The sequence below is a fragment of the Lepidochelys kempii genome, chromosome 1, assembly GCF_965140285.1.
Source record: "Lepidochelys kempii isolate rLepKem1 chromosome 1, rLepKem1.hap1, whole genome shotgun sequence".
NCBI lineage: Eukaryota > Metazoa > Chordata > Testudines > Cheloniidae > Lepidochelys > Lepidochelys kempii.
In genome coordinates this window covers 285183644-285204371 of record NC_136380.1, presented here as the reverse complement: position 1 = coordinate 285204371, position 20728 = coordinate 285183644, and the positions used below count along the sequence as shown (strand labels likewise).

The 20728-nt window shown below is 40.5% G+C and overlaps 1 protein-coding gene across 2 annotated transcripts in view; it reads left to right on the top strand.

Annotated features, from left to right (window-relative positions):
• TRHDE (thyrotropin releasing hormone degrading enzyme) overlaps positions 1-13063 on the top strand; it is a 337934-nt gene extending 324871 nt beyond the window's left edge. For both annotated transcript variants that reach the window (XM_073327757.2, XM_073327756.2), the window contains 2 exons: positions 4282-4363; positions 6739-13063. In XM_073327757.2, the coding sequence (XP_073183858.2) occupies positions 4282-4363; positions 6739-6882 (226 nt within the window). In that variant the 3' untranslated portion in view covers positions 6883-13063. The remainder of the gene's footprint in view (positions 1-4281; positions 4364-6738) is intronic.
• The last annotated feature ends 7665 nt before the right edge of the window (positions 13064-20728 follow it).

Genomic DNA, 20728 nt, shown 5'->3' with positions numbered 1-20728 from the left:
CTCAGAGTGCCAGCTGCATAGCCCCCAACCTCAGTTAAGGGCCCCGTTGATACCCTTGCCTATAATTGAAGTCCCTTTTGAAAGGATAGCAATGGATCTAGTGGGCCCCCTAGAAAGAATGGCCGAAGGCCACCAAAGCATACTTGTCATCCTGGACTATGCTACACGGTACCCTGAAGCCATTTCTTGAAGAAATCCCACATCCAAGTCGATCGCAAAAGAACTGGTGCAGGTTTTCGCTAGGGTAGGCATCCCTAAGGAGATCCTGACAGACCAAGGGATTCCCTTCATGTTGAGAGTAATGAAAGACTTACGTACCTTGCTCTGCATCTAAGCCTTGCGGATCTCAGTCTATCCCCCAAACAGATGGTCTGGTTGAGCGATTTAACCGCACTCTCAAGAGCATGATCCGAAAGGTGGTGGCCCAAGACGAAAAAGACTGGGATACCCTCCTACCATACTTGATGTTTGCAGTGCGAGAAGTTCCCCAAGCATCTATTGGATTCTCCCCCTTCTAGCTACTGTATGGATGCCACCCACTGTGGTATATTAGACATCACAAAGGAAGAATGGGAGAACAACCCAACCAGGGAAAGAACGTCATTGCACATGTAACCCAGATGAGAGAAACAAATAGCCCAAGTGACCCCCATAGTACGAGAGCATTTGGAGAAAGCACAAGAGGCCCAATGGACCTACTACAATTGTCGGGCAAAAACACGGAAATTTCAACCAGGAGAACGGGTGCTGGTGCTGGTACCAACAACAGAAAGTAAGTTTCTGGCCAGTTGGCGTGGACCCTGTAAGATCGTGGAAGCCATTGGGGAGTGAATTATAAGGTGAAGCAGCCAGACTGCCGAAGGCCAGAGCAGATATATCACATCAACTTACTGAAACCCTGGCTCGAACGGGAGACGTGCCTGGCCGTCCTGCTGGCTCCATCCCAGGCAGATGGCCCACAAAGGCAAGTAAAGATATCCCCCAAAATATTCCCAGAACAACAAACAGAGGTCGTCTAAATGATCCAGTGGAACCAAGATGTGTTCTTCATACAACCAGGCTGTATGATGCTGATCCAACACCACATCGTCAGCTGTCCTGGAGCAAGGGTGATAAAACCATATCGCATACCAGAGGCAAAAAGAGAAGTAATTAGGGCTGAAGTAAGGAAAATACTGAAACTTGGGGCAATTGAGGAATCACACAGCCAGTGGTCCAACCCTATTGTCTTGGTCCCCAAGCGTGATGGCAGCCTGAGGTTTTGTAATGACTTCCGGAAGTTAAACAAGGTATCCCAATTCAATGCCTACCCCTTACCATGTATTGATGAGCTGGTGGATCAGCTAGGCAAGGCCTGATACTTGACCACCTTGGACTTGACAAAAGGCTACTGGCAGATCCCCCTGCCTGAGGACACCAAGGAAAAAACAGCTTTCTCTACACCTGATGGCCTTTTCCAATATACCGTCCTCCCTTTTGGGCTCCATGGGGCCCCTGTGACTTTCCAACGATTGATGGACAGATTACTTCGACCCCATGCCAAGTATGCTGCCGCCTTTTTAGATAATGTGGTAATCCATAGCCCTGAGTGGGAGACACACCTGGGAAAAGTGGAAGCGGTACTGGATGCTCTTAGACAGGCTGGCCTCAGTGCTAACCCATCTAAATGAGCAATAGGGTTAGCTGAGGCCAGATACCTCAGGTATTTAGTTGGAAGGGGCCTGGTGAAGCCCCAGTTAAACAAAGTGAAGGCAATACAGGAATGGCCTCGCCCGATCCGCAAGAGGCAAGTCAGAGCATTCTTAGGGATAGTAGGGTACTATCACCGGTTTATCCCTCACTTCGCCAAAAGGGCAGCGCCTCTCATAGTCCTGATAAGAGCTTGGGGCCTGGAGATAGTTAAGTGGACCGAGACGGTAGAGGAAGCTTTCACAGATCTAAGGACGGCCCTTTGCAGCCACCCAGTGCTCATAGTCCCAGATTTCAAAAAGGAATTCATCCTGCAAACAGATGCCTTGGAGGTAGGTCTTGGGGCCGTCCTTTCACAGATGGTGGGGGCTGAGGAGCACCCAATCCTTTACCTTAGCTGAAAGCACCTACCCAGGGAGCAATGGTACGCTGTAGTAGAAAAGGAATGCCTAGCAGTTAAATGGATCATGGAGATTCTATGGTACTACTTGCTTGGGCGGAGGTTCACCTTTGTGACAGATCATGCCCCACTCCAATGGATGCGCACAAACAAGGAGAAGAATGCACGAGTGACTAGATGGTTTCTATCCCTACAACCTTTCCACTTCTGGATACAGCATAGAGCCGGAAGCGAACACGGCAACGTAGACAGCCTGTCACGACAACATTGTCTCTTGTCCCAAGTAGCCCAACCCTGTGGTGTTGGGGAGGGGGGGATATGTGATACAGGAGGGCCAGGGAGCAGTGGGAGAGTGCTAGAGGGGAAATTAAGGCGTGGTTCTCTGTAGACTAGGGAAGGTGGCTGCAGGTTAATTGGAGCACCTGCAGTCAATTAAGGCCCTGTTAGGAACCTAATAAATCCCCCTGCTTCAGGCAGACAGAGGAAGAGGAGAAAGGAGAGAGGACTGGAGCTTGGAGGTGTGCTGTGAGACTTGGAAAATCAGAGAACTGAAGTAAGGGGGGTCCTGCCCAGTAGGGGAGGGAGACTCCCTTCCCCAGCATCTAAGGACTGCAGGTACCCCACCCAAGGTGGAAGAGGGTAAGAACCCGCAGGGGTTGAGAGGGACTGGGGCTCAGAGTGAGGAGCAAACCCAGACCCCTCCCCTGCTTCCCTCCTTTACCACCTACCTGGGCCACTAGCGGGGCCATTGACGCCCCAAGAACAGGGGCAAGGGGTGGCATCTTAGCTCCCCACCAAGAAAAGGTCAGGACCCACCAGACTAACATCGGCCATCTTGTCACACTAGTTACTTCTTTTGCAGGGTTATACAGTGTGACAGGGTCAGGGCAGATGGCTACAGGAAAGGGATAGAAGGCAGACATATTAGCCCCAGGTTAAGCAGGTCTCTTTTCCCTGGGTAAGATAACAGGGAAGGTTCCAGAACAATCAGGAACTTTCTGGAAACAATTAAGGCAGACAGGCTGACTAGAACACCTGCAGCCAATCAAGAAGCTGCCAGTATTAATTAAGACAGGCAGGCTAATCAGGGCACCTGGGTTTAAAAAGGAGCTCACTTCAGTTTCTGGTGTGTGTGCAAGGAGCTGGGAGCAAGAGGCGCAAGAAGGTGAGAGTGAGAAGGCATACTGCTGGAAGACTGAGAAGTACAAGCATTATCAGACAACAGAAGGAAGGTCCTGTGGTGAAAATAAAGAAAGTGTGGGAGGAGGCCATGGGGAAGTAGCCCAGGGAGTCGTAGCTGTCACGCAGCTGTTACAGGAGCCACTGTAGACAGCTGCAATGCACAGGGCCCTGGACTGGAACCCAGAGAAGGGGGTGGGCCTGGGTTCCTTCCATCCTCCCTACTTGATACCGGAGGAGTTGACCTGGACTGTCGATTCCACCAGAGGGGAAGGTCTCTGGCCTGTTCCCTGATCCATTAGGTGGCTCAGCAGAGACTGCGGGGATTGTTTTTCTTCCTTTTCCCCATGCTGGCCAGTGATGAGGCTAACTGAGTGAACGGCAGATATGAGCCATGAAAGTGGCCAAACTGAGGGCTGCCATGAACCTCTGAGGCGCAGGACCCACCAATAGGCACAGGACCCACCAAGGCGGAGGAGGAACTTTGTCACAACAGGGAAGTTAATTTAGATTAAGTTAAAGTGAGAATATAAAGTGGAATAACTATTGCTGATTAACTCCGTCAAGGGACATTTTTATTCTGGAATAAGAGCATCCACAGAGAGCTAATCAGGAATAATTAGTCTGCTTTAAATTCACACACTACCTTATACCAGATTAACTTTCATCTTTAAGCAAGCCTTTAAGTACTGGATGTTGACAACCAGATTCAGCTCATTTATGTAACGGCTACTCGTTATGCAAATGAGATGGGTAAGATTGAATGGAAAAGAGAACACAAAACTAAAAAAAAGTACGTTTTAAGGCTTCAGGTGCAAATGTACCACATGCCCTTTCCCTGGACTGGCTATTCTTCTGCCTCTCGGCTTTGCAGTCTGTATGGACCAGTTGTTGTTACTGAATTTTGAACTGGCTATAGTCCTTGAATGGAAATCTGTGTAATCAAATATTTTCATTCAGTTGATGTTATACTTATGCTAATTTGATATGTGTGGTTTTTTCTGTCCTTGAAGATACGGAGAAGCATTATTTATGAATTCCAAACTTATCAGTGGAGTCACAGAATTCCTTAATACTGAAGAAGAACTAAATGAGGTAAATATTTCATGCATATCAGTGCTTGAACTTGTTTTTGTCTTATTTTTTTTTAACCTTTTAAGTCGTGGGGTCTTAACCCTTTAAGTCTTGCAGTAGCACCAAGATGAAAGCAGATGCAAAGATCATAGGGACTGAAAAATCTCTCTGCTGAATGGGAACTGACAGTGGCTTAGGGAGGTTCTGAGTTACTTTGGGGTTCTCTCACTCAGTATGACCAGGCACTGCAGGACTAGAAGGAGGATCCAGTCATCTAGCAACTCTTGGTGCCTAGCAAGTGACACAGGCCCATCCTGCTACTGGGCAGCAAGAGGGTAATGTTCTGTAGTCTGTTAAACCAGATTGCCAAGGATCCTGGGTGGGGTCTGTGAGTGGAGGGAGATAAAGCAGGCAACTCCTTCTCTGCTGTATGACAGTATTAAACTTATTCTGGTCTTAATGCTGAAGCCACCACTATGCGTTCCCGTTCTATTGCTCTCCCTACAGTTTGTGGCTGTGGAACCAGGTGTGTGACTTTAAACTGGAATTTTTAGCTGTTAAGAAATATTATAGGACTATAAGCTTATATGTAAACTATTTCTCAGCTCTCTGACTTTGGGACAGATGATCATGGCTCAAATTCTGCACAGGGACTAGAACACTACCACAGTACTAGGTGGGCTATGCTGCTGGAGGTGCCATCCATCGGTCAAGATGTTAAACACTGGCCTCTTGTATCCCTTTTAGGTAGATGCTGTAGAGAAAGTTAAAAGCTCCATGTTTTATGATAATAGACAATGTCAATGTTCTGTCTCCTGTTCCTTCACCATCAGTACTTTAAGTATGGGGATAGCTGTTAACCATGGCATTCTGGCCAGATTCTACTTCAGTAATTATATACAGCCTGCCTAAATTAGCCAGATCTTTCAGTTGAATGTATCCTTCACCTGCCTGTCTGAGGTTGTGTGGTAGTTTTGTGGTGAGCTTAGCAGCTGCCATGTATCATCTCAAATGGATTAAATGATTTGTACACAATGTAATGACGGCTAACCAAGGGCTGGTTACAGCCTTCATGGCTATGCTGTCCTCTTCTGTGCACTCCAGTTTTGACAAACTCAGAACTCAAGGAATAGCCCCAGCTGGCTTCCCAAAGGCCATCCATTTGGGAGTGATAGCCATCCATTTGGGAGCCTGTTCTCAATACTGAGACAGCGTGTAAGGGCATACTGCACTCCGGATTCTCACCTCCATAACATTGGTAGGCTGCTCCATTTCCCCTGAGACAAGCCGGCCATGAAAGTATATCAGTAAAAAAGAGTACAAACATAGGGTCTGCTCCTAAAAGATGCTGAGCACCTCCTGTGAGTTGTTCAGCCCCCTCCATAAGCTCTGTTAATGCTAGTGGGAACTGAGGTTGGTGAACGCCTCAGTTGCAGGATCAAACCCTTTAGCTTTAAACAAATGCATAAAATGCTATAGTCTAAGGTCAAGTTTCAATAAATGCATGAAATTTAGCCTCACCAGGAGAGAAACTTTTGCCAACTATTAACACCCTCTTCTAAAAATCAACAATGTGACATATAAGGTTCCCACCAACATGCAGTGCAGGTCACCCTACCATGTCTTTGACTAAATCTAATATTAATCCAAAGAAAATCAGTGCCATTAGCAAAGCAACTCAAATTCTGATGCCACATCTGCTGTAACCCAAATCTGATTGTCATACAAGTCAGAGCTAATACCCATTCTGTTTGCTGACCAAAACCAAAGTTTCCCTGTAACAGAAAATCTTTTTCAGTAGTCCAAAATCTGAGAATAATTAGCAACATACTGCTCTTGATGGGTTCTTCACACTGTAGCTATGGTCAGTAACTTCCTAAATTGATCCACTCTCCTCTAAACAATCAATCTGTACAGCAGTAACATAAGTAGTTCTGCAAGGCTAAGTTAAACATCTATTATAATGTTTAATTAAACCAACCCTCTTTAGAGGCAGCGGAGCTGTTTCAGTTTGACTTTTGCTTATAAAGCTGAACTGGGAGCATTTCCAACACTCCCAATTTAGTTTCTTAAGTAGGAGTAAGACTTCAAAGCAGCCCAGCTGTCTGCAAAGTGTAGCAGCTGGGCTACAAGAGAGAAGGAGGAGATGATATTAATGTGATCCGGCATTGACATGTCAATGTCTTACAGTGCAATTTGAAGCAAGCACGTCACACCTAATTGATACAGTCTGCTGTCTTATTGCATTTTGCAGTAAATCTCTCTACATGATATTACATTTACTTCAGCAGTGAATGTAGAGTTTTGTCCTAAATATCTGACTTGTTTACATGCATTGAAAAGACTTCCTCACTTCAGTTCAATTTTAAATTGTTGATTTTAAATTGTATTTCCAGCTGAAGAATTTTATAAAAAGCTACAAAGAAGGAGCTGCCTCCTCTTTCTCTCGAGCTGTGGAAACAGTGGAAGCCAATGTACGGTGGCAAATGCTTTATAAAGAAGAACTATTCCAGTGGCTAAGAAAATCCCTGACACACTAATCTCTGTTTCTAACTAACCATTTAATGGGAAGTTTTGCAAGAGGAGGTGCAATATGTGAAAATCTAAGAGCGTTTGACATTGAAATGGTGAAGACAAGATCAGAATTGCAGGGAGTTTTCTTTCACTGGGCTCTTATTAAAACTGTAAAGGAACTCTAGCAAGAAGAGACGGTCATGAATGCTTGTGAAATCCAGTGCTCAGTGTACATGACCAAACATGATATTAAGTGGTGCATGTAAATGTTACCGTCAGTTTGAAAAAACTTCAAAAAGTATTTTGTGCATGGTTGTATGGTCCCTGCCTGTATTCCAGCATGCTTACTTATAATGACCAAGTTTTGTATGTGAATTCCTGTTACATCAAAGATGGGCATTATGCAAAAGCACAAAGACTATCTATGACAATCAGTGTTGCAATGAACAGAAGGAATGGAAAAAAGGAGAGGGAAGTGTGTAGGGTTCCAAACACAGGGGCGGCATAAGATGTAAAGTCAACCTTACATGATAGATGCCAATCATTTCAGCACTCAGATTGTCTCTTCATGATTATAGAGATGCCAACTCATTTTTGAGTTGCCGGTTGTTATATATGCAGTCTCCCCATTTCCATATTTAAATAACGTGTACATACATTGAGAGATACCACTCACCTAGTACACTGTAATTTCATAAGCTAATTATATTCACTGCTGCTCAGTGGAAAAAAAACATTTTAAAGCTCTAATCGTGAACGTATACAATGTTTATGAGGAGAACTTCGCATAGCTGCTTGGACAGAATCCATAAACCACCTCCTCTGAATGATTTTATGAGGCAGTGGTATTCAGGATATGTTACTCAACCTGTGTAGTAATTACACAGCTGCTAATGCACAACTATCATAAATGCTCATCAAACTCAAATGGATATGGGCAAAAGAGGAAAATAACCTGGATCCATGAACACAAAATTAACCAGTAAAGCTATCTTGCACATGAAAGGCCAGCCTCTGTGATGATCTAATAGACAAATAACCTAAATATTCCATGTTTGTGTCAGCATTTGAGTGATATTTTCACTCAAATATGCTCCTATCATTTTTGCCAACTCTTTTTTTAACGTTAAATACAGATATATATTTGTAGTGGCTACTGTTAAGAAAACTCTTCTACTTCTGTTTCCCTTTTCCTGTGATTCACATAAAGTATTCCAGAATTCTAAACATGAATATGGGGTTTTTTTCCTCCCAATCCTACCATATACTGAATTTGCTAGTGGTTAATGACATTCTACACCATTGGTGGCATCTATTGGGAATGAAAACTGATGTTCTCATCTTAGGCCCAAAAATTCTCCCATGCTGTGCAGTCTGGAGAAGAGCAGAACCGCAGAAAGATCACAGGATGTGGGTGATGGTAGTTCAGAGATGGGGATAGATAGGCACTAGCATTTCTGCCCCCTGCCATTTAACTATTTCTGGCCCTTTTGCAACATGAGAGGTCAGCTCTGTATAGCTGGGGGAATGTGGCCACCCAAAGTCAGAAACATTTTACACAACTCACAGTTCAACTCACAAAATGCATCATAGTAGTAGTAACTCATCCTCAACAAGTTTTTCACAGATGGGTCACAAGTGGGCACTGCACAAGGAACCAGCCAATATCAGCATAGTGAACTGGCACACTGGAGTCCTTACAGTGGTGTAAGGGGAGAAGAGAATCTCTAATATAGCCTCTTGTTCCTATGGAACTCTGTTCCTCAAGAACTGATAGCCACATCCCCTGAGTAGAGCCACATCCTGCTCTACTACTAACCGTACAAAAATGAGTTAATGTAGCAGAACAGCACCAGCCCAGGAGCTACAGATTTCTACCTTCTCCTTCTGTGTCTAATGTGACCTTACAAAAGAAGAGGGAGTCCTCTGCTCCTGCTAAGCCCTATACATTTTGTGTTGCAGTGTAAACGAGCTTCTGCTTTCCTCCCAGAGACATTTTCATGTCTGAAGAGTGAAGTACTCCTTATATATCTTTTACCTACCTCACAGGGATGTTGTGAGGCTTACCTAATGTTAGTCTAGCACTTCAGTATCCTCTGATGGAAGGCACTTAACAGTGCAAAGAGTTGTTATGTGGTTGGCCAGACTCTGCCTCAACACCAGTATGTAGCTGCACTTTTAAATTTTGGTGACAAAATACCATGTAGATCTGTCATATCAAACCAAAGCCAGAATATGCTTACCAGAGCCCTTGGCAAGTCCCTTCAAACCTTTACTGGTCAAAGAGACTACAGGAAGCTAAATGCTTAAACATAAATGGGCTTGGAAATTTCAGTAAAAAGGTGTCCTTTTCCTGTTGTGCACAATGGCCTGAATATCTCAGATTGCATTCTGCTGTCTCATTGTTCACTTGGTTGTCACTACAGTTTGAACTTGGGACATTTGGGACATATGTAGACGTTTCTGACCTTTCCAATAATAATGGGCTAATATAAAGAGCAGACTGACACATTACAAAGTAGTGATTTGCTTTTAGTCACGTGAATTCCAGAGTGCAGAGCAGTTTTCATTATTGCTTCTTTTAGAAATAGAATTCTGATGTTTTTTAGTCTTTTCTAGTAAGTTACGCTAATGCTGGGTGCAAGTCTAATACTTTAGTTGCTGTATTTAATATTTTAGTGGTATTGAGAGACTGGTCTACCACAAATATCAAACCCTAGCTATTTGTACTGTGCATACCAATTGTTGTATTGCATATAATTATTGTATTATAGTGATGTCATATTACTGCTAGAGTTAAGGTTGAGTTGGCCCTTTCCATTATAAATCCCTAATGTTTATTTTTTTAATAGTTTGTATTTTGCTGTTTTGCATTGAATCAGGCTTAAATTTAAATGGCTTAAATCAAATAAAACTATAGCTGTTTTCTACAGTACTCAGAAACCCTGCATTTAGGTATGTCTTCAGATTCTTTTCTTTATAAGTTCCAGACAGTGATGTATTAAAGAGCAGCTGATACCCCATGGAAAGCCTTATAAACATTCTTCTTAGGAAAAAAAAACAACTGTTTATCTCATTAATTTTTCTCCTTTGTTCCCCTATCCAGAACTAGAGATGGGCCTGAGCGCCAAAATTTGGATTGTGATCCAGTTTTTGAACATTCTAAACATCAATGCACATTTTTTTGTTTGCTTCATTCAAACGCAGGTTTTTTTGTTTGGTCCATTGTAGCAAGAAGGAATAAACTGCAAAATTTGGAAATATAATGCAGTTTGGATGCTGAACTCCCAGACAGCACCAGGAGTGTTTTGATGTTGCAGGTTTCATTTAGGCCCACCTCTACCCTTAACATTTGTATGAACTCAGAATCACTTTCTTTATTCCTCTTCTATAGCCAGTGTTTATCCCTTACTGGATAATGTAGGGCAAAATCAACAGTAGACACAAATAGGTGCAACTCCATGATAATACAATAATTTATTGTATTTGTATAATATCCCCAGGCAGAAAATCTGATAGTTCCTTGATGCCAGTAGAGTTACCGCAACTTATATCAGTAGTGAATTTGACCCATAATAGTTGGTGGTATCATAACCATTAACATAGCTGCTAATGATGACTAGACTAGAATGATATGAATATTTTCTTCTTAAACCATGTTTTACGTATGTTGTTGTTGGACGTATATGAGCGTTAGAGTTGCATGATTTTCATGCAGAACTATAATATTTCATTAACTAGGGCCAGGTACACCTGAAACCTTGTGATCCTTTCAGTGCCACAATGTGAATTCTCATCCTATAATGGAAGTTGAAGGTGGATTTTGTGTAGTTTTGCGGTTGTATTTCACACAGTTCTAGATGTCACACAGAATTGTGACCTCTATTGGTGCCAATAAACTCTTTCACAACAAAGATCCCGATTCATACAATTAACTCTTTAGTAATAAAGAATAAAAGAAATAACTAACTAACTAATTATATATATATATATATATACACATTAAATCTATTATATACATGAGTCCTACAAACAAGTTTCCCCCATAAGGTGTCAGCAGCTCTAATTATTTTTCCTAGACTATTGCAGGTAGGAAGAGCAGCATTTTCAAACATGGGTGCCAATATTTTAAACACCTAAATAAAAGTGGCTTTATTTTTCAGACTTGCTGATCACCAACTATTCCCATTGAAATCAAAATGTGGTGAGCAGAGCGCGTAGAAAAATTCAAGATTTTCCATGAGAAAAAAGGGACACATTTTTCAGAATTGGTTTTTAACCTGTCCTAGTGGTGAAATCTCAGTATATCTCAGTATTGGCCCATATTATTGGTCATAGCCACACATCTCACAGTGCAAGTTATGAGCAAGAGTGAGTATAGGGAGTGTTCTCTTGAGCCGATTGGACACCAGGCCATTCTCCCAGCATTAAGTTAGAGCAGCCTCAGGGCTGATTTAACTTCCATCTACTGACAATAGCCCTAAAGGCCAGTAAGCAATTGAGAATCACTAGGATGTAGGGAAGCTTCAGCCAAGCTCTTTACACTGTCAACCAGGAGGAGGTTGGCATAAGAACCACTATGCCAGTTGCATATCACTGGAAGATCTTAAACTAAAATAATGGCTGGAAGTTGACACTACTCAACTACTGGAACAATTTGCCAAGGGTTGTGGTGGAGTCCCCATCAATGGATTTTTAAATCAAGATTGGGTGTTCTTCTAAAAGATGTACTATAGGAATTATTTTGGGGAGGTTCTATGGCCTGTGTTATACAGGAGGTCAGACTAGATGAGCACAATGGTCCCTTCTGGCCTGAGAAGCTATGAATCTGTGATCTTCCTGGGGCTTTACATACCATATCTGCTGGTGTGTCCGCACCGCTAGGGAGAATATGGACTATTTGTTTTAGTCATCTAAGGTGACAAACATTGACCAAAATCTTTGAAAGGGCTTAGACTTCTTTAATGTCTGTTCTTTAAAACTCATTTGAAACAGGTAACATATTTTGGATTTTAAAATACCTGCAAAGATCTGTATAGTACTTTTATTTTCAATTTATTTTTTTAAATGTTGAATATTCACTTTCAGGGGACTTTTTCTAACAAAGACCTTGGAATATTGCCACTGCAAATGTATGGAAATAAAAGTGCATTGTAATGTCAGAGTGCAAGGAAGCTATGTCAGTGAAAGTTCATGGATCTTTTATTAGGATTGTAACATGTTGGCAAAATTGCAGTTTGTCGGTGCAAGTCTGTGTTATGCCAGTGTCAATGTGGTTCTGTTATAATACATAAAGCCATAATATATTAAATACATTGCTACAGTTGTTAATAAGTTAATTTCTGCCACTCTTGAAAGAAATATTGACATACAATGAAGGAAACTGTGACTTGTACAACTATTCCTTGCTGCCATGAGTACTTTATTGTAAGTAATGAGGAGGTAGAAACTGCTGTGTGTAAGGACTACTCACCAGAGTAAAGCTTGTACTGTAGGGCCTGAACATTAAGAAAAGTTTTCAAATCAAGTCCATTTTAAAGGAAGGCTGACTCAGCATTCTGAACTTAGTTCCATTGGACTCTTTCCCTTGACTTCAGTGGATGTAAGATTGGGTCCACAATGACTAGATATTGAAACACAAGTGGGGTCTGATCAGTGCTTAATTTGTAATGAAAGAGCTCCCAGGGCTCAAGCAATTTTTTTTACTTTCGTAACTGATGTGGGAAGCCCAGAGGTGCCAGGGGCTATGAACTGCCAAGCTTAGAGGTGCTGGGGCTCAGCCCTGGCACAAATTAAACCCTGGGTCTGATACTGTGAAACCTCAGTCAATAGAACTGACTTCAATTAAACTACCCGCTTGAATGAGGATTACTGGATTAAGTGATTATTGGATCAGGTCCATGGTCCTCTGCCAGAGGGTAACTGTTAAACTATATTTTATGAACAGTGAAACAGGTGCTAAATTGCAAGTAATGCACCTGAGCACACTGTCACTGATTGTGCAAAATTTGCAATAGAGAGTAACAACATATTGTCAAAGAACACTCTTAGGAGTAACATTCCTAGAGTTGAACAACTGTCTTGCACACATTATTTGTGCAGCAATACAAAGCCACAAACAGAAAGAGTTAGGGAGCCTTATTACAGCCATTACTCAAAATTTCATTGACTGCATTGTTGGGAGTAATAAACGCCTCAATAGTACTCATCACCATGCATTTCTGACAGGTTTCCACACCCCACTTGGTTCTTTTGTCCCACCCTCCCACCCCGTTTCCGTTGGTGCTGAAGTTTGGTGCCGTTGGCCATTTTGAAAAAAAAAATTGCGCGCGTTTTAATAGGGGAAGTGTTGTGTTTGGATACATTGAGAGCAGTTTAACGTTTGGGTAAGGTTTATTGAAAAAAGGTGTAAGGAGAACTGTTGTTAAAGGGCAGGTTATTAAAGAAAAGGTATGCTATAAAAGAATAGAAAATGTGATACATTGAAAGATTAGAGTGAGAGATGTTTGGGTAAGGTTATTGGATGTGATTGAGTAAGGAGATCTGTTACTAAATAATAGAGTGTTTATGGTACTGAACACATGCAGAGCGAAACATCCTACTTCACCGACTGTTGGTAGTGAAATGATAGCTGTTTTGCTCCTGGGAGCTAGCCCCTCCTTTTGGTGGACCAATCAGAGGTTGTTTTACAGCTAGGTCACAGAATGCGCTCGTTGAACCAATCCTGTAGTCCCAAGATTTAGAGAGGATCTTTACCTTACATTAAAAGCTATAAAAACAGGATTAAAAAGAAAATTTAGGAAGCACACAATAAATGAGTGAATAAAAAAAGCATTAAACAATATTAAAAACTAAGGCAAAACCTGTTGAGTAGCACATGGCCAAAAACTGGCTTAAAAAAACATTAAAAGGTAGGTTTTAAAAGGAAATTTAGTAAGCACATGATAAAAAAATGAATAAAAAAAGCATTAAATAATATTAAAAACCTGGCTAAAAACCAATAAAACTAGGATTAAAAAGGAAATTTAGTAAGGCAAAGCCTGTTTGGTAAGCACATGGTAAAAAAGTGAATAAAAAAGCATTCAGTAACAGGGGAGGTTAAAAGAAAGAACAGGAGAAAAATAGAGATCACATGGTTGAATCAAAGAGAGAGAGAGAGGATCTTTATCTTATATTAAAAGCTATAAAAACAGGATTAAAAAGGGAATGTACTCAGCACATGATAAAAAAGTGAATAAAAAACCATTAATATTAAAAATTAAGGCAAAACCTGTTTAGTATACACATGGCCAAAAGCTTGCTAAAAAAAAAGAAAAGCTATAAAACTAGGTTTAAAAAGAAAATTTACTAAACATGGCCAAAAACTGGCTAAAAACATTAAAATCTGGGTTTAAAAAGGAAATTTACTAAGCACATGATAAAAGAATGAATACAGCATCAAATAATATTTAAAAAGTGAATAAAAACATTAAAAGCTAGGTTTAAAAAGGCAATTTAGCAAGCACATGATAAAAAAAGTGAATAAAAAAGCATTCAATATCAGGGTAGATTAAAAGGAAGAGCAGAGGAAAGATAGAGAGCATGTGATTGAACTGGAGAGAGAGAGAGAGAGAGATTTTTACCTGGCCTGTCTTTCTGTAAAATGAGGCAACTACACAGTCAGAAACTTTCAGACTTGTTATTCTCGCCTTTGTATCGGGCCAGTCGGAGGTTGTTCTATAGCAGCGTTATAGAATTCATTTTCCTGACCCAATTTTATAGGTCCAAGATTCCCCCCACCCTTGCACCTTTAACTGCCTTATTCTTATCTATGACTGGAAAAAGGCTAATGTAGTGCCAATCTTTAAAAAAGGGAAGAAGGAGGATCCTGGGAACTACAGGCCAGTCAGCCTCACCTCAATCCACGGAAAAATCATGGAGCAGGTCCTCAAGGAATCAATCCTGAAGCACTTACATGAGAGGAAAGTGATCAGGAACAGTCAGCATGGATTCACCAAGGGAAGGTCATGCCTGACTAATCTAATTGCCTTCTATGATGAGATTACTGGTTCTGTGGATGAAGGGAAAGCAGTGGATGTATTGTTTCTTGACTTTAGCAAAGCTTTTGACACGGTCTCCCACAGTATTCTTGTCAGCAAGTTAAAGAAGTATGGGCTGGATGAATGCACTATAAGGTGGGTAGAAAGTTGGCTAGATTGTCGGGCTCAACGGGTAGTGATCAATGGCTCCATGTCTAGTTGGCAGCCGGTGTCAAGTGGAGTGCCCCAGGGGTTGGTCCTGGGGCCGGTTTTGTTCAATATCTTCATAAATGATCTGGAGGATGGTGTGGATTGCACTCTCAGCAAATTTGCGGATGATACTAAACTGAGAGGAGTGGTTGATACACTGGAGGGCAGGGATAGGATACAGAGGGACCTAGACAAATTGGAGGATTGGGCCAAAAGAAATCTGATGAGGTTCAATAAGGATAAGTGCAGGGTCCTGCACTTAGGACGGAAGAACCCAATGCACAGCTACAGACTAGGGACCGAATGGCTAGGCAGCAGTTCTGCGGAAAAGGACCTAGGGGTGACAGTGGATGAGAAGCTGGATATGAGTCAGCAGTGTGCTGCTGTTGCCAAGAAGGCCAATGGCATTTTGGGATGTATAAGTAGGGGCACAGCAAGCAGATCGAGGGACGTGATCGTTCCCCTCTATTCGACATTGGTGAGGCTTCATCTGGAGTACTGTGTCCAGTTTTGGGCCCCACACTTCAAGAAGGATGTGGATAAATTGGAGAGAGTCCAGCGAAGGGCAACAAAAATGATTAGGGGTCTGGAACACATGACTTATGAGGAGAGGCTGAGGGAACTGGGATTGTTTAGTCTGCAGAAGAGAAGAATGAGAGGGGATTTGATAGCTGCTTTCAACTACCTGAGAGGTGGTTCCAGAGAGGATGGTTCTAGACTATTCTCAGTGGTAGAAGAGGACAGGACAAGGAGTAATAGTCTCAAGTTGCAGTGGGGGAGGTTTAGGTTGGATATTAGGAAAAACTTTTTCACTAGGAGGGTGGTGAAACACTGGAATGCGTTCCCTAGGGAGGTGGTAGAATCTCCTTCCTTAGAAGTTTTTAAGGTCAGGCTTGACAAAGCCCTGGCTGGGATGATTTAATTGGGGATTGGTCCTGCTTTGAGCAGAGGGTTGGACTAGATGACCTCCTGAGGTCCCTTCCAACCCTGATATTCTATGATTCTAAAAAGAAACAGACCCCCAGCATTCTTCCCACCATGTAGTTTTTTAGAAGGCGGTTTTCATAAAAGTTAAAACCATACGCTTTTAGTAACAAACCATTTTAAAAAGTTTTGTCCTAGGTTTTAGGCTAGCACTGGTTATTTTTTTAGTAACCCCAATATAAAACAACAGGCTTTTGCAGCTGATAGCTGTTTTCCCCTATGTTTTAGACTAACATGGGTCATTTTTTAGTAAGAACATTTTGAAGCACCATGCTTTTTCAACAAAAACAACGTCTGTGGGTCAGTGAATCAGAGATAAGAACGCCAGACCATAACAAGAAAGCCCTAGGCCTGCTTTTAAAACAAAATTATACCAAATACTTGTTGAAATAAACATTTTCTTTCGTTATGTGAAGAAGACATTGCTTTGTAACTAAGCTTATTAACAAGGTAAAATAAAAAAAGAAATTAGCTCAGGGTTAAAACCACAGCCAGTTATTTTATAAAATTAATTTGTTAAAGTTTTTAACAAATAGAGGTGACAGGTTTGTAAGGGGATAAACACTTTAAAAGACAAGCTATATGAAGTCACATTCCTTCATTTAACACTTTTGCATATGTTTCAATAAAAAAAGAGCATGCAGAAGCACCCCAGGTCTAAACCCTGACTAAGAAAAAAAATGTAAAGCTTTTCCGTATGGGGATTTGAGTGAGAACAATTTGAAACAGCCTTTTGAAGGTAGTGGATTAGAAAAGAAGAAGACCCCTTTGAAGAACAAGGCTATCTGAAGACACTTTTCTTTATATGGCCCCTTTGGCATAGGTGTTTCAATAAAAAGTGAGTTTGCAGAAACAAACACAGAAATCCTGTTTATAAAAGTAATTTATAGTGATAAAAATGTCCTTTCCCCCCTATGTTTGACTATGTTTGACTAGTACTGGTCATTTTTTAGTAAGGACAGTTTGAACCAGTATGCTTTTGCAGCAAAGCCGCTGTTAGCAAAAACACCCTCTGTAAGCCTTTGGATCAGAGATAAGAAGGCTGCTTCTTCACCTGCTTTTTAACAAATACAAGTGAAAGTTATATTAAGTTCTGTAAAGGAATAAACACTTTAAAAGACAAACCTATATGAAGACAGATTCCTATTTTTTAGGAAAGGTAAAGATATCTTTCTCTTTCCAATTCAGCCATGTGCTCTCTATTTTTCCCCTGTTACTGAATGCTTTTTTATTCACCCTTTTTATCATGGGCTTACTAAATTGCCTTTTTAAAGCTAGCTTTTAATGTTTTTTTAGCCAGCTTTTGGTCATGTGTATACTAAACAGCTTTTGCCTTAGTTTTTAATATTGTTTAATGGTTTTTTATTCACTTTTTTTACCATGTGCTTACAAAAAAGGCTTCGCCTTACTAAATTTCCTTTTTAATCCTAGTTTTATTGGTTTTTAGCCAGTTTTTGACCTGTGCTTACTAAACAGGTTTTTAATATTATTTAATGCTTTTTTAATTCACTTTTTTATCATGTGCTTACTAAATTTCCTTGTTAAACCTAGCTTTTAATGTTTTTTTAAAGCCAGTTTTTGGCCATGTGCTTACTCAACAGGTTTTGCCTTAGTTTTTAATATTGTTTAATGCTTTTTTTTAATTCACTTTTTTTTCATGTCCTTCCTAAATTTTCTTTTTAATCCTGTTTTTATAGCTTTTAATGTAAGGTAAAGATCCTCTCTAAATCTTGGGACTACAAGATTGGTTCAACAAGCTCATTCTGTGACCTAGCTGTAAAACAACCTCTGATTGGTCCACCAAAAGGAGGGGCTAGCTCCCAGGAGCACTGCCCAAAACAGCTATCATTTCACTACCAACAGTCGGTGGAGTAGGATGTTTCGCTCTGCATGTGTTCAGTACCACAAACACTCTATTCTTTAATAACAGCTCTGCTTACTCAGTCACATCCAATAACCTTTTTTCTCTCAATGTATCCAAGCTCAACACTTCCCCTATTCACAATCAGTGGGGTAAAATGTTTCGTTCTGCATGTGTTCAGTAACACAAACACTCTATTCTTTAATAACAGATCTCCTTACTCAATCACATCCAATAACCTTACCCAAACGTCTCTCACTCTAATCTTTCAATGTATCACATTTTCTATTCTTTTATAGCATATCTTTACCAGCCTCTCTTTTCTTTCATAACTTGCCCTTTAACAACAGCTCTCCTTACTCAATCACTTTTCAATAAACCTTACCCAAACTTTCCTTTTCATCAACCCTAATCTTCTTTCACTCTAGTCTTTCAAACTTTTTCCCTCAATGTATCACATTTTCTATTCTTTTATAGTATACCATCATCTCTCTTTTCTTGAATAACCTTCCTTTAACAACAGCTCACCTTACACCTTTTTTCAATAAACCTTACCCAAACTTTAAACTGCTCTCAATGTATCCGAACACAACACTTCCCCCATTCAAACGCACGCAATTTTTTTTTCAAAATGGCCAACGGCACCAAACTTTGACGCCAACGGAAATGGGGCAGTGCAAAAGACCCAAATGGGGCATGGAAACCTGTCAAAAATGCATGGTGATGAGTACTATGAAGGCCTTTACTACTGTTGGGATTTGTCTTACATTGGTATTATGGAAAAGGCATGTTTTTAAAAATGATCTATAGAATATACCGTAGTTCATAGAAACAACCCAAGAGCAAATGCCCACACCCAGCTCTGTGCCATGCATCTTTGTAAATCCTTGTTAATTTCTGCCATTTTTATGTATATGCTGTATCTGTAACCAAATTGATAATATACATATATGGGGCCAGATATATGGCATACTCTGCGGTAGTGTCACCGAGCACCAGCTGAGGATCTAGCCCATTGTTTTCGGGAGAGCCACGTGAAAATGATGTATGCTCTATTTCAATAGCACATATTCGATTGATGTCTGGTTTTGCTTTTCATGTTGCTTTTTGTTATCACACCACGCTGATTCCGTATGATAAAGCTTTATATTATGTTCTGAGTACGGCAGAATACTGTACTGTGAAGGGGGTAGCTGCTAGTCTCTCATATCACTGCAAGTTCTAGTCTTTAGCAACAACCAGGCTTTCTGATGTAAGAAACTCAGTGAAAAAAAATTCTGATCAATCTCTCAACTAAAATATCACTGTAACTGTATATAACTACCCTGTACAAAGACAGCTTTATTACCTATGTAAATGTAATTTTGCTATGTTGTTTTTATGTTTATGGGGCAATAGGCTTTGGTGTGGATGACAACATTGTCGCCTTATAAAACCAGAGAGTATTATCACTCATCATCAAATATTGTGCTGAAGATATTAAATTTCTCTATTTTTCCGGGATATAAACATATATGTAAAACACTGTTACCTGAAAACTAATTATCTGTTCAAAATATACACATAGATGACATAAGTTGATCGTAACACTATAACTAAAGGCTTCTGAACAAATCACATTATTTTCCTAAAAGACTCTACAAGTGACATACTTTGATATCACAAGTAGGGGGGGAAGTACTGCAGCTACTAATGCTGGTTATAGTGGATGAGTTATTCTTTTAATTCTGTTCCCCGCTTTAGACTGATTCTAAATTTTGTAATTTAAAAGCATATTTTTCATCAGTTCTCAAATATGTACTTTTTTCTTGAATGTAATTCTTTCTCAAATAAGATGTGGAATTTCTTGATTTTGATATGGTTTGCCAGTGGTTTCACACATCAGCTAGTATTTTGTATTATTAAAATACCATTTGTATTTTGAAAGAAAGAAAAGACAGAACATTGAATAGTATCAGATTTCTCCCTCTCTCTATATATGTATATTATATACATACATTTATAAGTTTTGATCCTGGACCCCTTACTGAGGCAAAACTCCCATTGGCTTTAATGGAAATTTTACCTGAGTAAAAGTCTGCAGGATCAGGCTCTTCGTGGCTATCACTGAAAATATATTTATATTTACAGTTCATATGTAAATATTCCAGTTCAGCCAAGCGATTAAGCACATGCATGAGACTCTTTAAGTATGAGTTTAAGACCCCAGTTCAGCCAAGCACTTTAGCACATATATAATGTTAAGCATCTGTTTAAATGTTTTAAGCCCTGATTCAGGAAGGTTCTTAAGCATGTGAGCAGGTCCAGTGATTTTATTGGGACAACTCACATGCTTAAAGTTAGAGAGAGAAGGTGGGTAAGGTAATATCTTGTATTGGACCAACTTCTGTTGTGAGAGAGACAAGCTTTGGAGCCACACAGAGCTCTTCTACACTGTGTACATGCTTAAAGTGAACATAAGTACCTTGCTGAATCAGAGACTTTCTGAAAAGGGACAGATGTAACCATATGCTAAACGTTAACTATGTACTTAAGCATTGTGCTGAAAATAATAATTTTCCTTATACTAGCCCAGAGGTGTGACTTCAATCCTCTTTTACATAATGGCATATAATGTTCTATATTGGAAAATCTTAATTGCTTCTCAAAGCTAAATTAGTAAGTTTACAGTTGTCAAGTTTAACAAGTTAAGGATCTGGAGGATGGCGTGGACTGTACCTTCAGCAAGTTTGCAGATGACACTAAACTGGGAAGACAGGTAGATACGCTGGAGGGTAGGGATAGGATACAGAGGGACCT